The following is a 26,305-nucleotide window of genomic DNA, read 5'->3' on the forward strand; positions in this document are numbered from 1 at the left end:
TGTTCGTCATGAAAATGCACACCTAAATAGTAAGGCATGAACGCGGGAATTGCAGAAATAGAGCTCTCTTTATATTTATTAACCCGATAGTGCCACATGTGTTAAGCATGATAGGATGGGACTGATGACTCACAGTTGGGAGTGAAGCAGGAAAAGGTGAGCGCATAGCCTATAATAGCGCTTCTGATACATTGGAGCTGGTTTTGAGTTGGGATTGTTCAGCAAACCATTTATTAATTAATTAGTATGCTCAGTAGGTTCGTGTTACCCCAATATTTCGTTCTCTTCTTGTTTGTGCGAATCTACTCTCCATGGCCTCGAATAACGGGGAACAAGTTGTTTTATCTTCTTTGATATGGACTGCGCATCACCATCACAGAGTTAATGTTTTATCTCAACCTGAATTTCTACCATTGCGCTCTTCTCGTCCGTTGTCATTTTTAATTATTAACATGTCATTATGGGAAAGGATAGCGCATTCATGTTGCGCAGGCTACACGCCGTGGCAGGACAAAAAAGTGGAAACAACAAAAAAGCACTGACGCGCATGTGAATGCAGTAGGTTAATTGACCAAACTAGTGTGCGATGTGCTTATTGGCACTAAATTACAAATTTCTGCGCCTGTTTAGCGCTGAACACACGCGTTCTCACAAGATATCTGAAGGCACTTCATTCCTTCGAACACATTTTCATTTGCCGTCCGCTCTAATTGTTATAAAATGAAGTCATTGTCACCAAAAAAAATATTGCGTTAATGTTTCATCTAAGGTTGTCCAACATGCACCAGCTCATCGGGAACACACAGGACATTGCACGGCATTCGAAACCCCAATATCTACACAATCATAACGATGTGTAATGTACGGACGTTCAAATAAATATCATCTGAAGCAATCTAAAGTGAAGAAGCTAACTTGTAGCTTGAAAATGGACACTTGGACAAGTGTCTCGTCATACACTTTCCTTGTGAAGGGCTCCCAGAAGTCTTCTCATTCCACAGCCATGCTCTGAGGCCCAATGTTGATTTATCGAAACCTGCTGGGTAGGGATGTGTTATGCAAAACTTATGCTGCGGCTTTGCTCAAAGTAGAATTATACATCACTTGTCGCATTAGCAGTTAGAGTAGTCTATCACGGAGTACGACGCGCACTTTTGGAATTATCCAAAAGAAAATTCGTTTTGCGTAAACAGAACTGTCAACACCGGAACAACCAATATTTGTGTACGCAGCGAGTAAGTAGCTAGAAGGAAAATGGGGTCAGGCTTACCAAATTAGCAATCGTAAATTCAATTCCTGCGCCTTTTTCCTGAAAAATTGCGTATATCTTGTAGTTATTCGTGTTATTTCTCATAGAAATATATTCATCTGTAGCCTGTCAACACGAATTGTGACCACGAAAGAATAGTTTACAGTAGAGCACAATAAACATAGTGTGCTACAACTCAATTTTGTCCATTAATTTCACTGCGCAATGAAATAAATAAATGGAACGACCACAGTATTTTTTAACACACAGCAGGGATATTTAGCATAATTATGCGCTATTATCTAATAGATCAAATACTCCATTTATTTCGTGCTGCTTTTACGTTGCTCTGCCAAACAGTCTTTTGTTTTTTTCTTGCCTATACGGTATACCATGTCCTGGTTTCTACAAGCCATTCGTTATATCTTGCAGCGTTTGAGAGAGATTGCTTTTCGAGATTTCTCTAATAGCCGCTTGAAGCTCGCAATCATTCTCTTCATATTAGTATTAAAAGCACCTTTTTTCTTATTCTTGTTTGCCTTTATCTAATATAAAGGCAGGATTAATAGAGCATACGTAACTTCCTCGTTTAGTTTAATGGAGGCAATACGCGATGAGACGCCCGGTACAACGTGACTTTATTTCCACTTAAGTGCACAGCACCTAAGCCCAAATCACCCAAATATGGTTTGGTTGTGAACGAACTTAATGTCGTAAAGACTCCTCTCTTCGTTGTCAGCATTTAGTCGCAGGCACTTCCTATGTTCTAAAAATGAAGTAAACATTCTACGAATGCTCTGCAGCCGCGTACGGTCTCGTTCACCGCTTGGAAATATTAGTGGTAAGATTGTTCTGGTAACAGACGCTGTTCTACGATGTACCGAGGTAAGGATGTGTTGGGCCTTTAGGTGAGCCCATTTACCGTGCTGGCGAAAAATATTCAACAAAAAGAACGACAATAGAAGCTCAAGAATCAGCGTGGAGCACTGAGAAAAGCGCTGCACGTTGTCGAAAAAAAAAATATCATGCGCTTTTTAAGCCGATGTCTGGGTCATGCGAATGGCGGCCTAAACGAACAACTCTGGCAGCAAAACTTGTTGCCGTATGTGCAGACGTGGCCAGTACTAATAACGAGGGCGACGCATACAAGGCTGAGATGCTGAAAAGAAAGCACCACAGCACGCACATTTAGTGCTCGAAAGGCTATCTCTCTTTTCGGAGGCAAAGTTATAAGAACGCTCCATTCCTTATCAAGCCACAGCCTAGTGCAGCAAAGCGAGGCCAACTATAGGTCCACTTGAATTTTTCACTGTGGTGCTTCAGGTTGAGCGCGCCTCGAATGTTTACCGAACGAGAAATACGTACCGCTAGAAAACTAGGTGCTTACTGAAGGAACTTTTGGGCATTGTATTTGGTCGTTGTAGATATGTGCGCGTAAGCATCGAATATAGTGCGCTTGAATCGGCTGATTTGGCACCCTGCTCATGAAATGGCGCAAGATCTTTGCCCAGTTCCTGCAAGAATATCAGAAACCTAAGTACTGCTTTGTCTTCCCCATTTCTAAATGAAAGTTTTGAGAACCACAATGAAACCGTGCTGCCAACAATGGGCAGAGGCGATTCTGTTTTTATATTCCATGCATATGACGAATTTGGAATGTACCGCTTTGCGCTGTCGCATGTAATAGTATGCATGTGACAAGCACTATGTCCCTTCCTTTAGGCTGCAAACGAATGGAAAAATCTTTAAAGGAGAAAAGACAGCTGTCGGCACCAGCGCCTCTTAAACATATAATATTCTCAATGCCAGTGCTACCACATTTCTGATCTTTTCAGTGACAGCCGAAAAGTCCGCCGAGTTGTCTTTTTTAGTGGTACTAAGCCTAGACACATTCGGCGCCGGCTTCACTTCGTTCGCCATTTAAAAAGCAGGCACTGGCGTTTTATTTCCCGACAGACCGTAGGTCTCGTGGCCTTGCATTAAAACCTCCCCTCCCTACCCCTGCTTTTTCTTTCTGCTTTTTTGTTTTTAGATAGCGGCTTTTTTTTTGTTATTGTGAATCGCGAATGGCTGAAAGTCTGTGCTCTTCTAGTGCCGGTCGGTTTCCTGAGCCGATAACCATGACGCCTGTCGCAAATGTTCGCCATTATGATGGAGACTCCTTTACCAAGCTGGCGGCGCCTCCGAGACGACCCAGACGACCCTCACCCCCCTAAAGCGAATAACTTTCGTTAGCTTATTCAGCCATTTTCATGGTTTGTCAGTTGTAGGTGGGTCGGTGGTGGTAGGTCGATGGACGTTGGTCGGAGTCGGCAAGGAGAACGTTCTTTCGTTCGCTCTCTCTGGCTCTCCTCTTCGCTCACTCTCAAGCTCACTCTCTCTCTTTTCCTCGCACTTTCGATCGCTTGGTCGTTAGACCTACTCGCATACATTAACAATAATGATCGATAGTTTTCGATGTTTTTCATTATTAAACAGTGTCCCTTGCCAAAGTTATTTGGAAGGGATTTGAAAAAGGTACGGAAATGTTTCACAGGTACAGTGCGCGTGTGAGAAAAAGCTAATCGTTCTACTGAATGGTTTTTGCGATAAGGCAAATGAGTATTTATTTCAATTGCGATTGCCGTCTTACGCTGATGATATGTGCAAATAGGTTATAACGGTGGCGGTATTACGCAGTAAACTTTGCCAGCAAGAAAGAACTTAGTTACGTTTGAGCGGCAGCAAAGGCGTTCTAGCCACAGATGTGCAAGCCCTTGATGAACTGTGATGAGCACGTGATGAGCTGCTCAACTACTACACTGAGTCTTCGCAGAACGGCGCCGTTCCTAAACAATGGAAATCGAGCCGCTTGATCCCCATTCTGAAACCTGGAAAGTCGCCGCTTCAGATCTCATCATATCGTCCGATTGCGCTTTCGAGCTGCGTCGGCAAAGTGATGGAAAGAATGATTCTTGCTCGCTTGGAATGGTACCTGGAACGATTCAATATCTATCCGGACGCCATGACAGGCTTTCGTCGAGGTCGCACGTCCATCGACAACGTCATCGACATCGTAACATGGGTCCAAAATCAAAAAAGCCTCAAGCGCCTATCTGCGGCACTTTTTCTGGATATAAAAGGAGCATACGACAACGTCGCCCATGAGGCCACACTGAACTCACTTGAGGCTGTTGGAGTTGGTGGCCGGATATATAAATGGATTCGGGACTATTTGACTGAGAGGTGCTTTTTCTTGCAGACCGAAGGCGGCCCAACTTCAGACCATTACATCTGCCGTGGTGTGCCGCAGGGTGGAGTGTTGAGCCCTATTTTGTTCAACCTCGTCCCGGTAGGACTAGCGGATTACCTACCGCAGACAGTACATGTCTCAATATACGCCGACGACATTTGCATCTGGGCCTCTGCGGTGACTCGCCCTCAGCTAAGAGCCAGGCTTCAACGGGCGGCAATCATGACGGCGCCTTATCTCCGAGAACAAGGCCTCAGTGTGTCTACTGAAAGGTGCGCATTACTTGGTTTTGCGCGCAAACAAATGTCATCGTATCCTGTTACCATCAATGGTCAAGCTATATCCTATGTTAAGACACATCGCTTTCTGGACGTCATCATCGACCGCAACCTCTCGTGGAGCCCTCACTCCGTCTATCTGAAGAAGAAGTTAGTTGCCATTGCTCAGGTCTTCAAATTCTTATGCGGGAAAAACTGGGGCACACCAGTGCATCCTATGTTGCAGCTGTACAGGGTTTTGTTTCTCGGACCCCTACGTTACAGCCTACCAGTGTTGTCAAATGCATGCAAGACGAACTTTCGCGCCTTGGAGAGCATACAAGGTCAAGCCCTACGCACGTGTTTAGGGCTGCCTCGGTGCACCTCAACAGAAGCAACAATCGCCATCGCAGGAGACCATATAATCGAAACACATGTAGCTGTCGACTCTCTCAGAGCGCACATTCGCCATCTGCTAAGGATCCCCGACCGTCATTTGGCCTCCCTACCAGCCGAGAGACCTCAAGCGACCTTTTTACGAGTGATTAGCGCTCATCAAGAGTGCATACCGGCATCTTTTACACCGGCGGCGAAGCCTTCCTCTCCCCTGTGGTGCCTGCGACAGCCTCAAGTGAATTTTTATATTCCTGGAATTACGAAAAAGTCCAATCATCCATCGCCGGCTCTGAAGCAACTTACGCTCCTATTACTATACCAGACGTATCATGACCGCATGCATATATATACCGATGGTTCGACCTCACCTACCAGCTCAACTGCCGCATTCGTCGTTCCAGCCAAGAACGTTACAGTTAAATTCAAATTGTCGCACACGACTACATCTACATCGGCGGAACTCGCAGCTCTCCATGCCGTTATGATGTACATCACCGAAGAGCCAACAGAGAAATGGGTCGTAATTTGTGACTCTAAGGCAGCCCTTCACAGCATCAAGTCCGCATCACGTCACAGAACATACGAGCAGATGACATCTGACGTCAGAGAACTACACCACCATGCTCTGGAAAGAGGACACCACATTATATTTCAATGAATTCCTGCTCACTGTGGCATCGTCGGCAACAACCTAGCTCATAAGGCTGCCCGGTGTGCCCACGAAGATACCAAGACGCGTCCAACACCTTTGGCGAGGTCGGACGCTGCCAGAGAACTTCGCCTACTTGCGCGCAAGAAGTCACAAGAACACTGGATTTCAAGTGCCTTCAATTGCAGATTACGTAAACTGGACCCCACGCTACGGCTGCAACTGCCATCTAGCCTTTCCCGCGGCGAAACAACCTTGTTGTGTCGCTTGTGGCTGGGAGTGGCGTTCACGAACGCATACTCCTACCGTATGGGAATGGCCGAGAGCCCAATGTGCGACTCCTGTGGGTGCGAGGAGACCATCCAGCACCTATTGTGTACCTGCCCTCGCTACGATGTCCAACGCCTCTCTCCGCGGGCAACTTTACGCCGACTGGACTCGAGACCGTTCACCGAGTCAAAGGTACTCGGACCGTGGCCACACCCGTCACTGGCTCGAAAAGCGATTCGTGCACTAGTGCAGTACTTGAAGCGCACGGGCTTAAGAGACCGTTTATAGTGTCCTTGTGTATGGTGTCCCTCCCACATGTACTCAGTGCTTACTCTCTCCCTTCCTTCCTCTTTCTATTCCCCTTTCCCCCACCCCCAGTGTAGGGTAGAAAACCGGACGCTGTTCTGGTTGACCTCCCTGCCTTTCCTACCCTTGTTTTCTCTCTCTCTCTCTCTCTCAAGCCCTTCGCGAGTCAACATTGGACAAAATATTGATTACACTTAGTGACGCTGTTTGGCTGAAATCTGAGAATTTTCGAATATATTTTCCTATAACGTTCACTGCAAGCAACAGAAACCACGCGAAAATAAATCCCACAGATATTTCTATAAAAGCACGTCGAGACGAAAAATAAGGACTTATGGGGCCCTATAGCATAAACCTATTCCAATATGTTTTTATTCCAATCTCCTGACGTCAAATTTGCGTAACCGCCGACGCAAGCGTCGGGTGGTCACCCGCAGGGTTGTCTGAACAGACCAATCAAACGCTCTCCTCGTTCATAGGAGGTCATTTTTGCTTGCTTGGAAAACGAATAACATTGCCTACATTGAGCGGCTTGTCTTATCTAATTGGCTGACAAGAGGCGAGGAGCACGCTCAAGTGGAGAGGGATTCGATGGGGCCGAGTAACTGCACTGAAAATCGATAACCGGTTGAAGAGGGTGGTGCCGGCGTCTGCGATTGGTGCGCTTTCCCTTACTTAGCTTGGCATGGCTCGTCGACAATCGCGGTGGCATGCAACGAAAGCTTAAGAATGACGCTAAAACTTATCCTCATCGAGGAAGAGTTGGCAGAACGAGATCGTAAACCTGCCGAAAGTGCTTGAAAACGTTACACGGCCACGCAAAAAAGTTTTATTACACCCAAATAAAGCCATGCTCTCCGGCAGGTGCGAGTAGCCAGTGCCTGAGCGATCGGCGGCAGCCATCTTTTATTCCTTTCGGAACGGGGCAGCCTGCGGCTATTCAGAAGAAAATTCAGTTTTGTTCGGCATATTAGTGCGTCTTTAAGAGGAAGCTTTAGCTCGGGTGCTCCTATCTAAATACATGTAAAAGGAGAATTCGTTTTTCTCGGCAACCACTGCACCAAATTTGACGGGGTTTGCTGCATTTAAAAGAAAAGCTTAAAATCTAGTGACTGTTGGTTTCGAATTTTCGATTTAGGTCGTCAAATTTGTATAAAAATTTGGCAAAATCGCAAATTTCCAGAAAACGAAACTATCAAGTTTACAACTCCGTAACTCAGCAAGAAAAAATGATATCGCAATTCTGTGAATTGTACCTGATAGCACATCTAAAGCGGACAAAATTGATATGTTACACATGAACCTCAAAAAATGGAGTAATGTGTAATTACAACTTTTGCAGAACCTTTGTAAACAACGTAACAAATTCACTTAAGATGTAAACTGACATATCAAATTTGTCCGCTTTGAATGGTCTAATGGATGCTGTTTACAGAATCGCGATATCTGTTTTTTATGCAGAGCTATTAGTTTGTAAACATCGTGCTTCTATATTTTTCAAACTTCTGAATTTTTGAAAATCTTTTTAACAAAATTCAAGCCCTAAATCAAAATTCTGCTTCCAACAGTCACTAGAATTTAACTTTCTCTCTCAAATGCAACAAATTTCATTATAATCGGTCCAGGGGTTATCTCAGAAAAACGTTTTTGCGTTTTTACATGTATTTGAATAGGCCGCGTCGGAGTTGGGCCCGAGCTAAAGCTTCCTCTTAACGCGTACATGTCATTTTGACGCGGTGAGTTATTGTGGTTTTGTGACGTCGCGTGAGAGGCAGGCGAAGTAGGTGCAGCTCGAAAACTTTTGACCAGTAGCTAAAAGTTAATGATGAAAAGGCGTCGAATCAGAAATACCCATTTTTCTTTTGTTCGGTCAAATCAAGCATAATCCGTGTGTACACGTCATATCAGATGGGGAACTATCGTGGTTTTCGTGACGTCGCGTGGCACACAGGTAAAGTGGGGGTGGTGCAAAAAAGTTTTTGACCAATCGCAGAAGACTGATTGCAAAATTGGAATAGGAAAGTTTGGAATAATTTTACGTTATAGCGCCCTTGGAATGAGGTATGCATTATTCTACCCTATATGATGCAGAGAAAAGGCAGCGTAATCGTAAAGACGCTGTTGTGTTTCAAAAATGCCGTAACACGCAACCTAAGTAGTTTGTATCGTGAAGCATATCCTACGTGCGAATTGACGCACGCGTGTTCATTTCGGGAACCTGGGCCGCGTGGAGTACGTCGTAGCCGACGACGTCATGTCGTCTTCAGAATATCGGATTTTCTTATGTCCCTTGTACACAGCGGTTGCGCCGTTCGAAGAATTTACAAAAAATTTTCACGCACCCCCTCATGACGTGCAAATTATTACTGGTTTTGCTTTCTACACGTAACTCAAATCGATAAAGAAGCGCCCGAGATGTGCGACTCACATCGACTAAACGTCTGTGGTTACCTGCGCGATAAAACAGAGTGACAGTCTTTTCAATGAATGTTCGTTTCTGCTTTCTTAAATAAGTATCCGACGCACGAGTTTGTTCGAGCTTTTGAGGACCTTTCTCTTTTATTTTTGCTTGCTCGTTTAAGTTACTCTCACTTCAATAAACGCTGGTCTCGATTGTGTGCGTGTAACCTTCCTCGTTTTCACTACGGTAGAACTTTCGACGCTTCAACTTCCTCAGCTCCCCCTAGCCACTTTGACGCAGTAAACAGGACAGGCTTCAGTCCTTTTGAAACCAACTTTCGCGACCTCATTTCGGCGGCAGTCACTACTACATAACATACCGTTTGAAGACTCAGCGGAAAGAAAGAATGTACTGCAGGGGCACAATCCTCTCAAAAAGAAAAAAAAGAAATGGAAAGGCAGATGCCGACATTTCCCATCTAAATTCCTAATGAAATGTCTCTAACGTCGGGGACCCATTTTCTTAAGTCCATTTGCAGCTATCTCTTGGAAGCAGCGCGCCTGTGCGTGGCATTACTCCTGCTAAAAAAGCTCTTAATGCCCGCATTAAAAAAAAAAAAGAAAGCAACGCATCTAAAAGAGCGTCCCGATGAGCTGGAGGCCTTGCGGCACTTCATCTTACTGAGCAAAGGGCAACAAGACGAAGACACATAAGAAGCCGCTCGTTCAAATGGGTCTCTTATTGAATATCTGGAACCTGCAGGAACTTTTTGCGTGTCGGCCTACTTTTTTCGTGAGCTTGACGATGGTGGTGCATAATGCGGAGTCCTTTAAAAAATCTTTGCTTCTCTCGCAGTAGAGGGAACAGTACGAAAGCGACAATTATTGCTCTTTGTAGATTGCTGCGGGCACTTTTAGATCTATGTTCTTTGCGCAGGAACAGTATCAAAAATACAGAAATGTGCCTCTCGCCTAAGAACGTTATCCATTATTTTGTCTGTTGGATATGTTTAGAAATTATAATTTATTTTGATTTTTCCAAGGGAATCGCCCCCGGGGGGGAAATCAGAAGCAGTCTTGGTATTTACTGGGTCAAACTGTGGGAATATTCTCCACATTCGGGTGCTCCTTTTTTTTTTTTTCGTAGCACAAAACGACATCGTATGTTATAGAAAATCTCTCGCGCCATCTCTACACACGCACGGTTCATTTCAAAATATAACTTACAACTATCCAGATGACCGAGAAAAAAAAAAAAAAACTCTTACCAATCGTGCGCACACAAGACACACATAGTATAGCCATAAATTGTTCTTCAATGACCATACGGAAAGTCCTGGACGAAAACACATATTCCTGCTTCTGTTTACCCAGCTAACATTTTCAGCCAGAAGGTTCCACTGGCCGGTACGGTGCCGCCGCGAGTCGTGTATAATTTGTCGCCAATGACAAATGCAGAGGCTTCGACGAGTTAATACTGTATGGTGAGGAGTAAGTAGTGCAAAAAATTACAAAAGATATGCAGACAAGAATACCTGTAGCCATCGGCCACGCACAAAAAAGAAAACACTATGTATCAAAGATAATTTTTAATACGCATGAACTTTGCAGCACTATATCAGGGTCGCCAGCGGCTGACTAGCGCATTGAAATACCAGGCTTTCAGGAATAGCGTACATCTGAGAATTCTGAGTGCTCTGTGCTGAAACGCGTTGAGTATGTGCTAGTGACCCTGCATAATGGTGCGACGTTCACGGAAATAAGCAAACAAAAACAGCCGACCGAACGAATGCTTTGTAATCACCGTTGAGCGAAGCTTCCTTGAAAGCTTTAAATTGGGTGCCAACAAAGGGGCACTGGGTGCATGCAATTTCATTTTATGTCTAAAGGTGCACTTTGGCTCTACATTCTTCGGCACGAAATTATTCGTCAGACAGCTTCTGCCGTGATTTTTATATCCTCAGCCTTAGTGTTGCCCACGTTCTCGTTACCCACGCGCACGCTCTGCTTGAAAGCTGTCCTTTACAGCAAGTTGAAAGCTAGTGCTCTATTCTTAACTATCTTTTGTCGGAGTTTTTCGGGTGCCACCTAGACCAAATAGCCGTTTGATTAAACCAATAAAGTGGGGTTGCGTCCATGTAAAGGCTAGCGGGTAGGGCTGAGCAAACGTCGAAGCGAGTTCTGTTAACCTACCGGCATGGTGTGGGTTGACTGGCATTACGTGCGTGGCAAGATGCATGTAAACCAGGGCTTGTTGTACTGGTCAACTCTGAGCTGGCACCTCCCACTGGCCGTCAAGTTCCTAAAAACAAAGCTGAAATCATTCACGTTTTGCTTCGATTTCTGGATTCCTTATTCAGAAGTTCCCGCGGTTGCTAGTCTTGGGGTACAGTCTAAAAATAGTTTATATCTATAGTACGCGCCTTTCCTTTCGTAAATATTGTGGGCCTCGCACTTACAAGTCACCAATCACATGCGAGTTATCAGCTTGGCATAGAGTTTTTGACAGCAGTGTCGAGAGTGCCGACTTTTCAAGAAAGGAAATGTAAGTAATACAAATGACACTTATCGTCGTTCGACAAGGACATGGTACATAGAGTGTACAATATATTAAAGGTGTTGTCCTTAAATGAATCGCTGTTAGCTTTCTTCCTTTCCTTCTGCTAAGCGTCCTCTCAGCCACAGGCTTCATACACACCTGTAGCGATGTTTGCAATCAGCAATCTTTAGTTTGGTTCCTCGCATCGGTCATCGTGAAATCGGCCTTCAGCACTGTTGGTTTCCACAGTGCACACCAAGTACTTCACTTAAATAACGAAGGCAAGCGTCTAGATTGTCAATACAACATCTTTTCCGAGCTTCTACGTGAAGAACTATCCGTCGTAAACGCAGCCTCAGTGACGACTTTCCTTCACAGGCTAATTACAAGCCCCACCGTTAACCAATAACAAAAACAGAACAAGGAAATTGGGATGGCATCTGCAGAGTCACCAGGTTCAGCTTGAGGTGGAAAATATATATTTGAAATTTGATCGTCTGTGCTTAGTCTTTAGTGAGAGATATATTTTTAAAGACAATAAAAACATGTTGCATAAGTACCTAACATTCGTCTATCTCTGCTTCAGTGTACTGATACTCTTCTGCGTGCCTCCTTTACACAGCGTGGTACTGAAAATAGGCGCGAAAATATAGCGCTCCTCCTTATGTAACATTGTCGATGTCAGCTGTTATCCCCTTCCAAGGGCTTTCCTCGTTGGGTCACATGTTCGTTCAGCATTAAAGATTAATTTTATAATGCATAACACGCACGCAGGAGGGCAAACGACGAAAAGCTGTCCTGATTAAATAATGTGGGGCTTAGATAGAAAGCCCTTCGCCTCGTTTGGATCGATGACTTCGCTTCACTTAGATTCGAGCGCGGCGAAGAACACGAACGATCAAGCTATGGAGAGATGAATATGTTGTTTCTTTTGTCCCTTGCAAGGAGAGCTCAAGTGTCCCTCTCGCCTCGTCTTTCTGCATGTCCGCGCCGAAGAGAGCGCCAAAACAGCATTTTCTTGGAAGTAAGCCCTATTTAGCGTTTTTCGCCGTGAGCTGGAATCAAGGCTGTCTATACTACGTTTCGTACACCAGGTGTGCAACGCTGCGGAAGCTACGCAAGAAGCACGTTCGCCAAAATTGATCTCTCCGGGCGCTCCCTCCATGCTTCGCTGCGAGCCAGCGGCATTTCCTCGCGCAAACGTGCACGTGAGGTTGCCGCGACGGGCTGCGAATAAAGAAAAAAAAACAAGGAAAAGCAAATTGGTCTAGAACAAAGTGTTAGTGCAGTCTGAGTACATGGTTTGGTTGTGTCTAAGGGTAAATTATTTTTTTTTATTCAGAATTAAGCTGATATTAAAAACATTTTCACAAAAGTTAATCCCGAAACACCGAACTATTTCTCAATGCGAACGCGGCCACTGCAAAAAGCATCTCTAGCCATCACGGCGTTGCACCTGGTGTATGTAACGGAGTATTGTGTTGGTTCAACTTTAGTGTGACAGTCTTCATCTCAAGGTAAAACAAAGTAAACGCTTTGTTGTTACGCTCGAACATTATCTTACCAAAATGTAGTAAATGCTGTGAAAGGGGGCGCGATATTATGCTGGAATATAATATGCGAGATGTCTCTTGCCTGCATTAATACACAAAAAAGGTTCTTTTTTTGCAGTTGTTGTTTACAGCTGTACTTGAATATTTTTCATAATGAATGGATGTGCACTTCTTTTTTATGGGGTTTTACGTGCGACAACCACGATCCGTATATGAGGCACGCCGTAGTTAGGGACTCCTGACTAATTTTGACCACCTGGGGTTCTTTAACTAGCACCTAAATCTAAGTACACGTGTGCTTTTTTTCATTTCGCACTCATGGAAATGCCACCGCCGTGGTCGGGACTTGATCCCGCGTCCTCGGGCTTAGGATGCATAGTACGTGGGGCCGAAAATACACATGTTACTCGTATACACATATTTTATTCAAGATATCACAGGTAAATAAAGACAAAATTATAAAAGACGCAGCAGCCAACGTTTGCGGTTTTACTATTAATTGGCCGGCACGCACCGCAGCACTTTCGGCAATGAATGGTTTTCTGTTATTTTGTCACTTGTACGCAAGGTTGCTGGAATGCTTTGCAGTCTTGCTTGGGCTAGTTATCGCGGAGCTGTGAATTTTTCGAGTAGGCCTACTGTCAGCACCGGCTCCTTAGGCTGGCACTGGCTCCTTAGTTTAAGGTAAACATTCAGCGGCCTATTAAGAAAGTACTAATCTTATTTCTGCTTTCACACCGTATGTTACAAAATAAAGAAAATTCTATCGCTTCAGAACATTTAAATATTCCCGTACATTAAATAACCAGCTCTATAAATAAACAAAAAAAATATTAGGGCAAGACGAAAGCATCAAAGTTAGCTTATTCGAGGAAAAACGTGTTCGTTTTAGGCGTTGAGGGTGACGGGAAGAAATGGAAGGTCGCATGAACTGTGGTAATCAAAATTATGCGAGGTATTTTAATACACAATCTGCGGTCGGCTTAATTTAGTTCGATATCGACGCTCTTGTGAAAATTTTTGTTAGCACTGATTGCGTGTGTACGCAGCCACTCGTCGACGCCCCGAGTCTGGCAGGCTGTTTCTGCCGACACTCTCTCTCTCTCTACGTTTTGTCGTTGTTCAATAAAGGATAGACAGTGGTTAAATAGGCTGCCTAAGAGCCGCCGCCGATCCGAATCATCAAAGGTACCTCCAGCCATCAAGGAGTGCGCCACTACGTAATTTATTGTTATGCATCGTGTCACTGATTGCCCGCGACATGACCTGTAGCAAGATATATTTTGCAGTCGTCTCAACACTTTTGATGGACGCTTTTGTGCTTATGCACTAGTCAAGTCGCCTCCCCCCCCCCCTTTCCCCATGAAAGAGGACGAAAACCGAAACAGACATTAGTATACTGCTGTGCAAGATTTTCTCGCGGAAAGTGGCTTGATCAATTCGGATTTAACGGTCACCTGCGCGATTTCAACTCCGCGAAGTTCAGTGTATCATTTTAGAGCGCAGCTCTAAGGTGCCCGTTCCTGCGTTTCGCTTCGCCGTGTTCCCTCGGCGTAACCGAGCGAACGAGCACAGCGCAGGATGAAAGAACGAACGCGCAGCGCAGCGGGCGATGAAAAACGGCGATAGCGAAGCGAGCGCAAGGACGGAAGCGGAGGAGGAGAGTGCAGTAGAAACATGAAGCGCAAGGAGGAGGAGGACGGGACGACCAAATCGAGAAAAGAAAAGCGTAGTGTCGCGCAAGACGGCCTTTGTGGCGACGATAGCTACGAGATGGAGCCAGGGTAGCGCTCCATCGTCTGTTCACTGATGTCATGCGTGTACGCGTCGTGCCGATACCATATATGGAAACAAAGCGCTGCATGAGCGGAGGTCTGTCTGCGGTGGCTGCTGTGAATCGAGCTCACGCGCAATCCACGCGCTGCTTCTTACAATCTCCCAATTAGCGTGGTTCTCGCGCAAGACTTAGCTCAGTTTACAATGTGCCGCACGGGATGGATTGTCAACGCCAGCCAATATATCGTGAAATGAAAGCACCTACACGGCTGTGCTCAAATTTCGCATTAGAGAGTACCATAATATTCGGAGAATTTCTTTTGGCTGCGTGGTTTAACACTTCAAAATTCTGGTTCCAGCTACGGAAACATTGCGCAATGCCCCAAGTAGCATTCTTTAGCGCTGGAGTAACGCTTCACTTCTGTGTAATTGATCAATTTAATTATTAATTACATAATTATTTCAAGCATATTTAATGTTCCTCTATAGTAACATTCATTGGTTTTTCTTTTCTGCAAATGTACTTCCTGTTGCCCAAAATCAACGTGAGAATATTGAAGTTAGTGCTTTATGTCGACAGGTTGTAGGCGCAAGATCGTTTTCTTGGGCGAGTAGATGCTTGCTGAACTACGGCATATTGAAGCGCAAGAATACTGGAAAGGAAAGATTGGCAGCGACAGGAAGAACTGAGGTTTGTTGGGCGCTGCGGGATCAACTTACCCTATGTTTCCGCAGAATTTTCGGGCTTGAGTTGTTTTGTTTTCGCGAAACCTTTATGTTTCTCGCTCTATTTCTGTGTTGTTCTCATTGATTCGCGCTCTTGTTTCTACGGCTTTTTCTTACTTGATTATAAACTTGCTTCGACAGCGTTTCTTTTTTATTTTCGGTTCGCGTTTTTTTTTTCTCGTGGTCTCTCGTTGCTGAGGTTTTGGAATAGCCGTCCTTCACAGCGTCCAAACTCATCGTATATGGCAGCTAATAAACAACGGTGAATAGCAAGAAGAAGACCTCGCCCACGATAGACGTGACACGTACGACCTGATGCCAAGCGCTTCGGTCGATATTCCGAGCTGCACTTCGGCTCTCGCCTGAAGTTTTTTTATATTTCGTCCTGTGGCCTCCACATCCGGAGAGGAGCCCCGCGAGGGTCGAAACTCTGTCCTTCCACGGAACGAACTCTCAATTTTGCATGACGCAAAGAAAAAAAGAAAACAAAATAAATGCACAACAGGGAAATCGGGTCGCAGGAGGCGACCGCCGTACAAGTCAAACGTGCCCGCCATCAGGAAGGAGGCCGGAAGCCAGAAACCTTTCTGCGGTGTTTCTTCTTTTCATACACGCGGTTTGCTTCGCTCTTGCCTACGGGCCGGTATTTGTTCTAGCCCGTGGCGTTTTACGTGACTGGCGCTGTCGGACCTAAGTGATTATTCCCGCTGCGTCGCAGTGCGTCGCGTGCACGTGTCCGCTTCAGGGCGTGCCCCAATTCTTGGTTTGGAAGTAATATCTTATTTGTTGTTTATAAGGCAGGAAATAGTTGTAACCCTTATTTGTCGAATTAAACATTGTTTCTTTTTAAACAAACAATAAATAAAGCAGAGAGAAAACACACTACGTGAAACTCAGCGGGCTTGAATCGGGCATTATGGCCGATGACAAACTGTAGGGGGAGTCCTTGACGAAGAGTGTACGTGTCAAGGTGTTTATTCAACGTCATATTTCAACGCATAGCATCAAGTTCTGCAAGACGGTTTGTTTTGTGAGGCGAAGTCTGGATTCGCATTTGTTATAGGTGAAAATTACCTCGTATTATTTTTTTAAAGACTGTCATTGCAATGGGGACAACAATGCATATTGAAATATTCTTCTCCAGAGAGAGAAATAGAGAAATGTAACAGAGGAAAGGCAGGGAGGTTAATCAGATGCACGTCCGGCTTACTACCCTGCACTTGGGAGAAGAGATACAGACACGAATAGAGAGAGAGATAGAGAGAGATTGTTAGGTAAAGAAAGACGCTGTGCTCAGACCAGCGAATATGCCTGACACTAATCAGCGCGCAGGAAAAGCAGAACGTAAATGAACAATGTAAAATTGTGCTGCGTAGTGGCGTTCACTACTAACGACCACAAAGACACCGAATGTTTCAATGTGAGAAAAAGGAAACGCCATTGCAAACAGGCATAGCACAACTCGTTTAGAGCACACGCACGCACTTGTAATAGTGTCAAGCTATGCTCGGTCACGGAGCTTGAATATATAGCGAACATAAAAGCGAAGCCTCTTTACTGGTATGGTGTAGCTGAAGAGTGCGTGCCGAGGCAGTTTGTGACATTTCACAGTGGTTTTTGAATACTCTTCCCTTTTTTACTTCACAATTATCTCTGTCGATTTCGTTTTTTCTTCAGGAAGTTTTCGCCCGTCGACTCCCTCACAAATTTTGCGGAACACATTGGACACGTGCTGAGTACCCCACATGCGCGATGCTTTATATTACAATGCGATACTTCAACCACAGTAATACGCAGCTTTTCATTCTTTTTTGGTTTTTTTCTCTTTTTGGTTTTTTTCTCTATGCTACCCCCATCGCAGGTTGTAGCATAATTTCGAAGACCTGGGACTCGTTGACAGGTCGACTAAGTCTATGCCACCTCATTTTTTTCCTTTACATAACACTCTTGGTTTTACATTTCGCATCCATTGAAGTATGCCGGTAAAGCCACGACTTCATGCTCAGAAGCACACTACTGTATTTAGCCATGTTTTGCCTCGAGGTCCCTGTAGTTGCAAAAGGTTTCACAGCGACAGAAGAGCGCTTGTGTCCGTCCACATGCTCCATCCGGGTCCTCTCACAAAAACCTTACCAAGAAGGGCAGAGTTGTGCCTTTACCTCCAGTTCTGTATTTACTTGATTGCAAATGACACTGCTGCCCGTGAAGGGATCCTGAGGCTTCAAGTCACGAAAAAAGGAACGCTCAAAGGTAACGTGATTGATAAACTAGAAGCCGCTGACTTCACGCCCGCACAGAGGTCGCGCTAGCGGTTGCGCAAACATTCGAATAAGCAGACTCTCAAACCTGTCCAGCCGAAATATCTTTCGAAACCATGAAGTAGGGGAACTACAGCTAGGCGTGTGTGTACTGAGAGCGCCTGAGTGCTGCAGATATTACCGCGGCGGTGGTGGAGGCAGCGGACACTGAAATATTAGTTAAAGGACGACCGCGGGCTATTTTCCTAATTCCGGAGGAGACTGGCAGGCCGCGACATTTTATTGATGGTGTACTGCGAAACACTATCACCGTGCAGCAGCCCCTAGGCATGAGCATTCCCCAGGCGCCCGCCATTGCTAGGTGCGGCGCATAGAAGCAAAGGACACGAAGAGCGCGAACGGATTGTGACATTCGCTTCTCGTTATTTGCGTTTACAAGGACAGACCACAATGGTAAGGACGCGAGTAGAGTTGTCATCCTATGGTCAAGTCACGGTGAAGTGGTTCTCTCCAAGTGCACCTCCTCCTCCCCCCCACCCCCCCTGCGGCATTCGCGCGCCTTCTCGCTCGAGAAATGCGTGACGCTTCGCAACATGGGAGCGGGCGAAGCTAACGGGTGGAAGCGATGGCTGACCTGCGGAGCGCTGACGGTCGCTTTGCGCGCAGCAAGCCCAACGAACGAGCCCGGCAGAGCGGATATTGAATGGCCTCCGGTGTGTCGAGGAACGCGACCGTGTCGTGTCGAGCGGTTTGTCTTTGTCGACGCTGTCGTGGCTTTTTCTTTTTTTGCCGAAAGAGCGTCAAATATTGGGTCACGCTAGAGCAAGAGCAAAAAGAAAGGGAATTTATGGTGGTTCGGCTTATGCGCGCGCGCCGTAGGGTGACTCCGGCATGTCGCCGGTCGCAATCCCTCGTATAGCATCCCAAAACTGTCGCACACTGCGAGGCTATGTGAAAAGTATAAAAAGAAAATATTTCACGCAGGAATAGAAAAAAAAAAAAGACTCGAAGCTTACATGGCCGCGCAATTGCAGTGATTACATTCACTGTACAGAGCAAACAAAAACAGACAAGGGTAGCTTACATTTAATAATTTTTCAGTCCAAAGTAGCAGCGACCCTGGTGCTTGTGATGTCTATTTTTGTCGAGTGCATGCAAACGGTAAAGAAATTTGAGCAACATACATAATGTACTTTGAACTAGCACGAAGAGAGAACAAAGCCGGACCAGTACTAGCATAAGTTGAATTAAAGTGGTTCATATATCCGGAGTGGCGTTCTTTCCTCTTTTCTGCCGTAAACTTACAATATGGCGTAATGTCACGCGCACGTTTATGAGAACGCCAGATGTGCCGTTGTTTCAGGCATGAAAGAAAGTGTATGTGGTTAATTACGCAGCCTGGGACACTGGTGTAATATCTCATTGTGTACTCAAAGCACGCAATACGTTAGCGCTCGTTATATCTTGCCTTAGTATTCACAAATTGGAATTTATGGTTCCATGAAGCCGACTATGCGATTTCACCAGTATAATAATTATGTAGTCGACTAGTCTTCTCTTTGTCTGATCACTAAAACTTCAACTCTTCTTTTATTACGCCGTAAAAAGGAATATCCGTCGTCATTATAAGGTGAATACACCTCTCTATATTTATTTGAATTAGAACATAGTTACGAAAAACAAATGCTTAATGGCGCAATTTGATAAAATTTTGAGGAGCTGAGTATTACATAATATTTCTCTTTAAATCAAGCACAATAAATTGAGAAGTGAAGTTTAACTGGCTGGTTATATCAGCTAATGTTCGCTGGATATGTTGTCTATATCTGTGATAATGGAATTTCGGACTGTAACGGGTGTTTTAGAAATGTTCCACAGCTGTGCTGAAGTCGTCTTGGTTTGTTTTTTTTTCTTTTGTTCCTTTATGCGCTCTCTAGAACCAGAAAAAGGAGAAAGTGCGTTTCCCACTGCGAGTTCTATGTTTCAGAACCTACGCTGGTCATTCGGCAATTGTCAGGCACCGTAGCATAGCTTGCTTATCAAGGCACAGTGACTAAAGTATTAGACTCATGAGCTTGGCTAAATTCGTGGTGGCTTTGATTCAATGTTTTCTTTTACTTTTGTTTGTGTTTTACGCGGCGCAGAAGCCGTTTACAGCCAGTGAACTCACCCGCCGTGGTTGCTCAGTGGCTATGGTGTTGGGCTGCTGAGCACGAGGTCGCGGGATCGAATCCCGGCCACGGCGGCCGCATTTCGATGGGGGCGAAATGCGAAAACACCCATGTACTTAGATTTAGGTGCACGTTAAAGAACCCCAGGTGGTCAAAATTTCCGGAGTCCTCCACTACGGCGTGCCTCATAATCAGAAAGTGGTTTTGGCACGTAAAACCCCATAATCCAATCTAATCTAGCCAGTGAACTCCAAAAAAACGGCATAACGCGCGTAACAGCACAAAAGACTCGTTACTGTAGCTCCCGATCCGCTGTTTGCATCTGTTGAATCTTTTATCAACATATTCGTCATTGCCCTTTTCATATTTCTACATTATCTGCGTCGTTCCCCGGAACGGCTTCTCCAGTAGCTGTATAGAGTCACATCACTTGGCACGCGATTTCCGTTTCCTCTTATTAACATTCCTCTATCTCTACTGAACACCAAAAGCATACAGTACGCGTCGCTGCAACGTCGTCACCCCGGGTAAACCGATGTTCCTCGCTATCGAAGCATTGTGCTTTGAACATCGGGGCGAACCTGCCTTGTACAGCAGTTTAAGTCTCTCAGAACTTGCAAGTTGTGACGAACCACTTACTCTGGGAAAACGCAGTCTGCGCTCGAGTAAACTTCAGGAATTGCGTCTTTGCAGCGCTTCAAGTTCAGCGGACTAATGACGCAAGTGTGGCCTCAACCTTTACTCTACACGACGAACTACACTGATTCATCAAAGCAAAACTTAGCGCAGTTCCGCTAGAAGATTATAGATGTTCTATTGAACGTTCTGCTTAATAAAAAAAATAAAGCCATGCAAATGTGATGTGCCTCTGATGGGCAAGCAGAATATATTTTTTGCAGTCACTGTCCATGAAAAGGTAGTGGTTCAGTGCCTCTAGCCAGCTTGTGGCTTCGACAAAACAAATCGCGATGTGAAGAATTCTTACAGCTGTTCGCGTGCTGACGTAATTTCTAATCACAAATCGTGTGTAGCAACGGCAAACGTTATATTTTTTTCTGGGCCGTTCCGTTGTGCGTATGAGCTGCACTTTCAGTGGCCCGTATCCTAATAATGCGCTGAGTTGAAGTGTATTGCGTGGCTCAACTAATTTGCGTCTACTACAATCACTAGGCGGCGTAATTTACTTACAATTTTTTTGACAATGTGGCGTACGTCTGTGGGGTCATGGTTGAGCTTGCCTGGAGTCTTCACTACCATAACACAACTCACAAGCGCGCCATGTTTGCTCTGCCTAACCGTGCGCAGGTTTCTGCCGTGCGGTGACCATACGACGCCTCATCGTACCGCGTTGGGTGCGCAACGGAACCGACACGCCTGCCGTGCTAGACTGTGAATACGTCTACAACGAGAACGACCTGAAGCTGGTGGTGAAGTGGTTTTTCAACGACGGACCCGAGCCGGTGTACCAGTGGATACCCGAGATGCGTGTCCGCGAGGCGTTCGGCGTTCTACAGGGACGCCTGGACGACACGTTTTCCGTCAGCTCGCGCGACGTGTACTCACAATACCGTGCCATCCGCATCCTGAGGCCCACCTGGGAGCTGAGTGGCAAGTACACCTGCGTGGTGACTTCGCTTGCTGGCCAGGACGCCAGGCACCAGGATATGACCGTGTTCGGTGAGCACGCTCTCTCTCTCTCGTGTCTGTAACGCAACTGAAGACGCATCTTCTGAACCGATACTGAGAGCAGCCTGAATGCTCACCATCGTTCATCCGATACCTTCAAGAATCCAGCTAGCACGAGAGGACAGCTAAGGAAGTGAAAGCGTAATTATTGGATGCATACTTTTTTTCAACTTGCTAATCGTGAACATGCACACCTTAATATATACCACAAATTGATAAAACTTTTTGCGTCATTACAATATAAAAAGAAGTCGTACTTAATTAAAAATAGATGCGGTGGACATTATAGCGTTTAGATCTGAGCAGCTTAACTTTTTTTATAAAATTGGGTCCCCGCTTCCTTATATAAAAAATATCGATTATTTATGGAAAAAAAGGAAAGCTCTATGGTGACGTAGAACGAAAATTCATGCAGCAGCGGGGATTTCAACCAGAAATTTGCACTCGCAAAGCATCCGTCGTAACCACTCCAGCATGACCGTGCCATTTTAGTGGAAGAATTGTTAGGTATTGTTTGCTCCGCTAGATTTTTAACACCTGGTGCAGTTTTATACTGTGCGGAAGTGGTTAAGCAAGACACTATATTCTGAGTATGTTGGAGCAGGAAGTTGCCATTGAACACTTCTGACCTAATTATGAGACCAAGTCGACAAGTAAACCTATGAGGAAGCCATCGAGTGCATGGTCGAAAGGCAAAAAAAAAAAAAGAGACGGAACGCGAAAATTGCACGGTTGGCATAAGCAAGCGAAAACGCTTGGTACTGACAACCTGGTAATCAGAGTTTGGATCACTGAAATGGCGGAGACACGAGTTTGAGACTTGAATACTGTGAAGGCGTTATTTCTGTTCAGCGCTATATTCAACATGATTGGCACGTGCTCTCTCTTGGCTCTTCTTATTTACTCACCAAACACTGACTTTAATATGCTAACATAGGGGACTGCCTTACGCAGCTCTCCGATCTATGTACATTGAGCCAAAATCACCGCGAGGAAGTACGTTGCCGTCTTTCGCATCCGTTTTCATTATGGTCAAACTGAGAGTCGCACCAGCATCGGAAAAAAAAATAAAGATTGGCATAATTTAACACCGTGCATATTTTGAGGGCTGACTGGCATACGAAAGGGAGATCTGAAGATTGTGATATACGTTCGATCGCTGGATCCCTGTTGTAGTTTGAGGCCTAAGACGCACTGAACCGCAGACAAGTGGAGCTGGACTGAAAAAAAGGACGTTTCGTCTGGTCATGTCAGCAAGTTCCGAGGACGTCGATCGCCATGTCTCCAGCCTGAAACATATGAAGACTTCATGTCTGTATACCTTGAAAATGGGGATGCTCTAGCGCACAAGTGATGATAATGGTGGTGCTGCTACAGCAAATTCGTAACTTGAGAATTCTTCCATGCCGCTGAGCAAGGAAAGACCCAGAAACTCTCGGCATCTTCTTACAGGCAGCTTGCACCGTCCGAAGGGTGCCTACGACGTTTTCGTTTATCACTCTAATGTCGCCAACGGCGGCTGCTAGGGAGGGGAATAAAATAAGACCAATTCAAGCGATGGCAACTTATGCGTCGGTGGTAATCTGAGTGTTACTCACCACGCTCTGCACCGAACTCAAACTCATTAGTCTTCGCGCTTCGGTTCACAGTCACGAACATACGCAAATCATTCGCACAGTATGCGCACTTCGACGTTTCCACATCACGGATACAGTTTCCTCATGATTAGCGACAGAAAATTTCACGGCAAATATTTATCACGATCGTCCCGTTTTGCTTCCACCAGTAACCATAGCTGTGTTCTGGGGTAACGCTCAGCTCTGGACAGCTTTAGACGAAGGTTGGCCTATTCCTGCATAACAGTGCGGGGTATCGCAATTTCACTGCTGCGCTTACCGGTCACTTCTGCTAATGATTTACCAATGCCAATGTAAGACTCTGTTCTTCTGCGGAACGTGATAAAGGGAAGCAAAGATTGGCATGATGCTGTGATGCCCATCAGGCCCTTTTTTTTTTTTTTGCTTGCGGCTCTCAGAGAAGAGTAGTTAGAGAGTTACGCCCACTTGCATGACTTTCCCGGTGGTCCACTATCCCTACGCACGCAGCAGCTCTCTGGCCGTATCAAAGTTGCGTGCTTCGCCATAATTTAGCGAGATCGGTACGAAGAGGGGCAGGTACGTCGCGCTTGTAGATCGCGTCTCATTGCCGAAACTACGCCTGAGTTTCTTTTCGCCTGTTCCTAGGAGCCACAATGTTGCCTCATTTAGGTACGACACTTATTTCAGAGGCTTTGAAAGATTCGCTCGGCCTCAGCGCAAAAAGGCAACGTCACGCAACACCCCTGCTGCTCACGTAAAAAAAAAAATGCCAGCGTAGAAAACAGTGCATTCGGCTTCACTTTCCTTGTTTTTCACAGTTAATTCGATTATGCTGATTATAACAGACGCGAAACAAAGATAGATCAAGAAATGGCGTTCGTATAACTTCTACGTTTGTATAACTTGTGCAAAACGAAACAGAAAACCGATGACCCTGCGTCCCTTGGAGCAAACCAAATATCAATCTATTTCTTACTTCTCATGTCATATGCAGTAGCACATAAAGGGGCATCGAATAGGTGTATATATATATATATATATTGTGCATAATTTGTCTGTCTGTGTGTGTGTGTGTGTGTGTGTGTGTGTGTGTGTGTGTGTGTGTGTGTGTGTGTGTGTGTGTGTGTGTGTGTGTGTGTGTGTGTGTGTGTGTGTGTGTGTGTGTGTGTGTGTGTGTGTGTGCGTACGGCAAAAACTGTGAACAGCATTAAGAAGCCAAGCAGGTTGTTACGCTATCAATAAATATTTTCTGAGGATATCCGATTTCAGGAGGGTTCTGGTGAAGAATTCATGCTTTCTACTACATTCGCCATAATTTAATTTCTGCTCGCGTTACTTCGCTGGTGCGATCTCCGAAAGCTGGGATTTCTGGAATATTGGGACCTAATTATCGCGCTATTGGCACGCAGGTGTTCGCCGGAGTACGGTTTCGCAAATCGCAATTAGAGAACCAAATCACGTTTCAAACGTCCAGCGCTTGTTTCTTTCACGGTGACTCAAAGCAAAACTGCTTTTCTCAATATGTGTTATGGTGCAGCCACTCATGAGGATCGTTTTAGTCCACCTCCCTTTAGAAATTTAACATTTAGAAACAGTCCCACTTCAGGCTAATCTCCACATGGAAAGTTCGTTCGTTGTTTGTGTAGCTTCATAATATATCTAGGCACGTTTTCGACAGGTTGAAAAAGAAGCGGCCCCCCTCTTCAAGCAGTTACTTTTTTAAAAATTTGTATGGTAGGATACACCTACCACAGTGAAGGTGAACGTGAACTTAAAATTGCTGAAGTGCAGATTCCTTAACCTATGTAGAGCGTGCGAACAACCGCCCAGTATATCTTTGAGACGCAAACTTTCGTCATTTGAGTGAACAATAGATGGCGTGTCGCCACATTTCTTGAATGATACTCGAATGATCGCTGACAGTCATCGTGAGATTGGTATTGCCGGGATAGTTTTGTTGTACCTTTTTTATAATATAAATAATGACGTGATAACTGGTCCGCTACGTTAAAACAGCAGATGCAGAAAGAAGTTTATATCTGCGAAATATTCAGCAAAACCCTATATATATATATATATATATATATATATATATATATATATAGCAAGTGCTATAGTAGGCCATATCGCCCTTCAAGCGTTTAGCTGGCGTTTCAGTAAATGCACTCGCGTGAGGAATGCTGCATCGGAGGTTATTGCGGTTCTATCCAAAATTAAATCAGGTGGAGCTGTTTTACTATCAAAAAAGCTGGCGTGAAGAGACATATGGGGCGTTGTACTTAGAAAGCATATAGCCACCCGCTCTAACGAGAGTCTGAAACGCGCACGCCTTCTCTCCTTACCGCTTCGCAGTTCCAGTCTTGGCCTCTTATCAACAGTGGTACGGTACTTACAGTGCAAAAAAAAAAAGATAAAGTGCAAGTAGCCTTGCTAACGTGAACAGGAAGCACAAATTATGTGACCTTGTGACGCTTTGTCTAACCATGATGCCTTGGACACGACTTCGCGTTTCATTGGCTTATTGTCGAAAAAGCTACCAAAATAGATAACGTGATGAAGACTGCCGGCAATTTACATCAGTAGCAAAGTAAAATACTACTGTATACTGCAATAATACCTATGTGTTTGTCTCGTTCAACTCTGCGGCACCTGGCGTGACCATCAACCCGACCACTCGCCTGAATAAATCAAGCAGGCTAGGTGACTGTTTCACACTGCCCCGCTTTAACGGCTATGCCACTAGATCACCATAATCATCACGTTTTGGCTACCAGCAATCTGGCGATTCGCAAACGGTAAGGAAGTTTGCGACAAAGTGAAACACTCTATCATGGAAACTAGTTCTTGAAGCTTAGGTTCCGCCGCCCCCGTGTACCTATCGCAATCAACTTTAGTGCTAGATTATTCCAAAACTGTATACAAGTTGCACCTGTACAGGGTGTCGCAGCGAGCTTTAGCCAGGCTTTAAATATATGCGAATGCCGCCACGTAGCTGGACAGAACAAAGGTAATCTTGTTTACCGTCGCTTGGAGATACTCAAATTATTCTTTTCATTCCGCCTAATTAGATAATCAATCTTAATTAATTAATCAACTTCCTTAAATGGTATTATTTGACGAAAAAGTGTCGATGAGAAAATTGTAGAGTGACGTGCAAAACTCCCTATACAGCTTTCTGCTGCTCAATACGTGGTACATAAAACGGCTTTCGAGCGTGAAAGAAGCCCGCTAATACACGC

General features: G+C 45.1%; 1 protein-coding gene across 2 annotated transcripts in view; it reads left to right on the plus strand.

The window, feature by feature from the left end:
• The window catches only part of LOC126530696 (uncharacterized), a 57,153-nt gene that overhangs the window by 23,881 nt on the left and 6,967 nt on the right, over nt 1-26,305 (plus strand). For both annotated transcript variants that reach the window (XM_055070736.2, XM_050177962.3), the window contains exon 2: nt 21,088-21,459. In XM_055070736.2, coding sequence (XP_054926711.1) covers nt 21,088-21,459 — 372 coding nt within the window. The remainder of the gene's footprint in view (nt 1-21,087; nt 21,460-26,305) is intronic.

Source organism: Dermacentor andersoni, chromosome 5, assembly GCF_023375885.2.
Source record: "Dermacentor andersoni chromosome 5, qqDerAnde1_hic_scaffold, whole genome shotgun sequence".
Taxonomy (NCBI): domain Eukaryota; kingdom Metazoa; phylum Arthropoda; class Arachnida; order Ixodida; family Ixodidae; genus Dermacentor; species Dermacentor andersoni.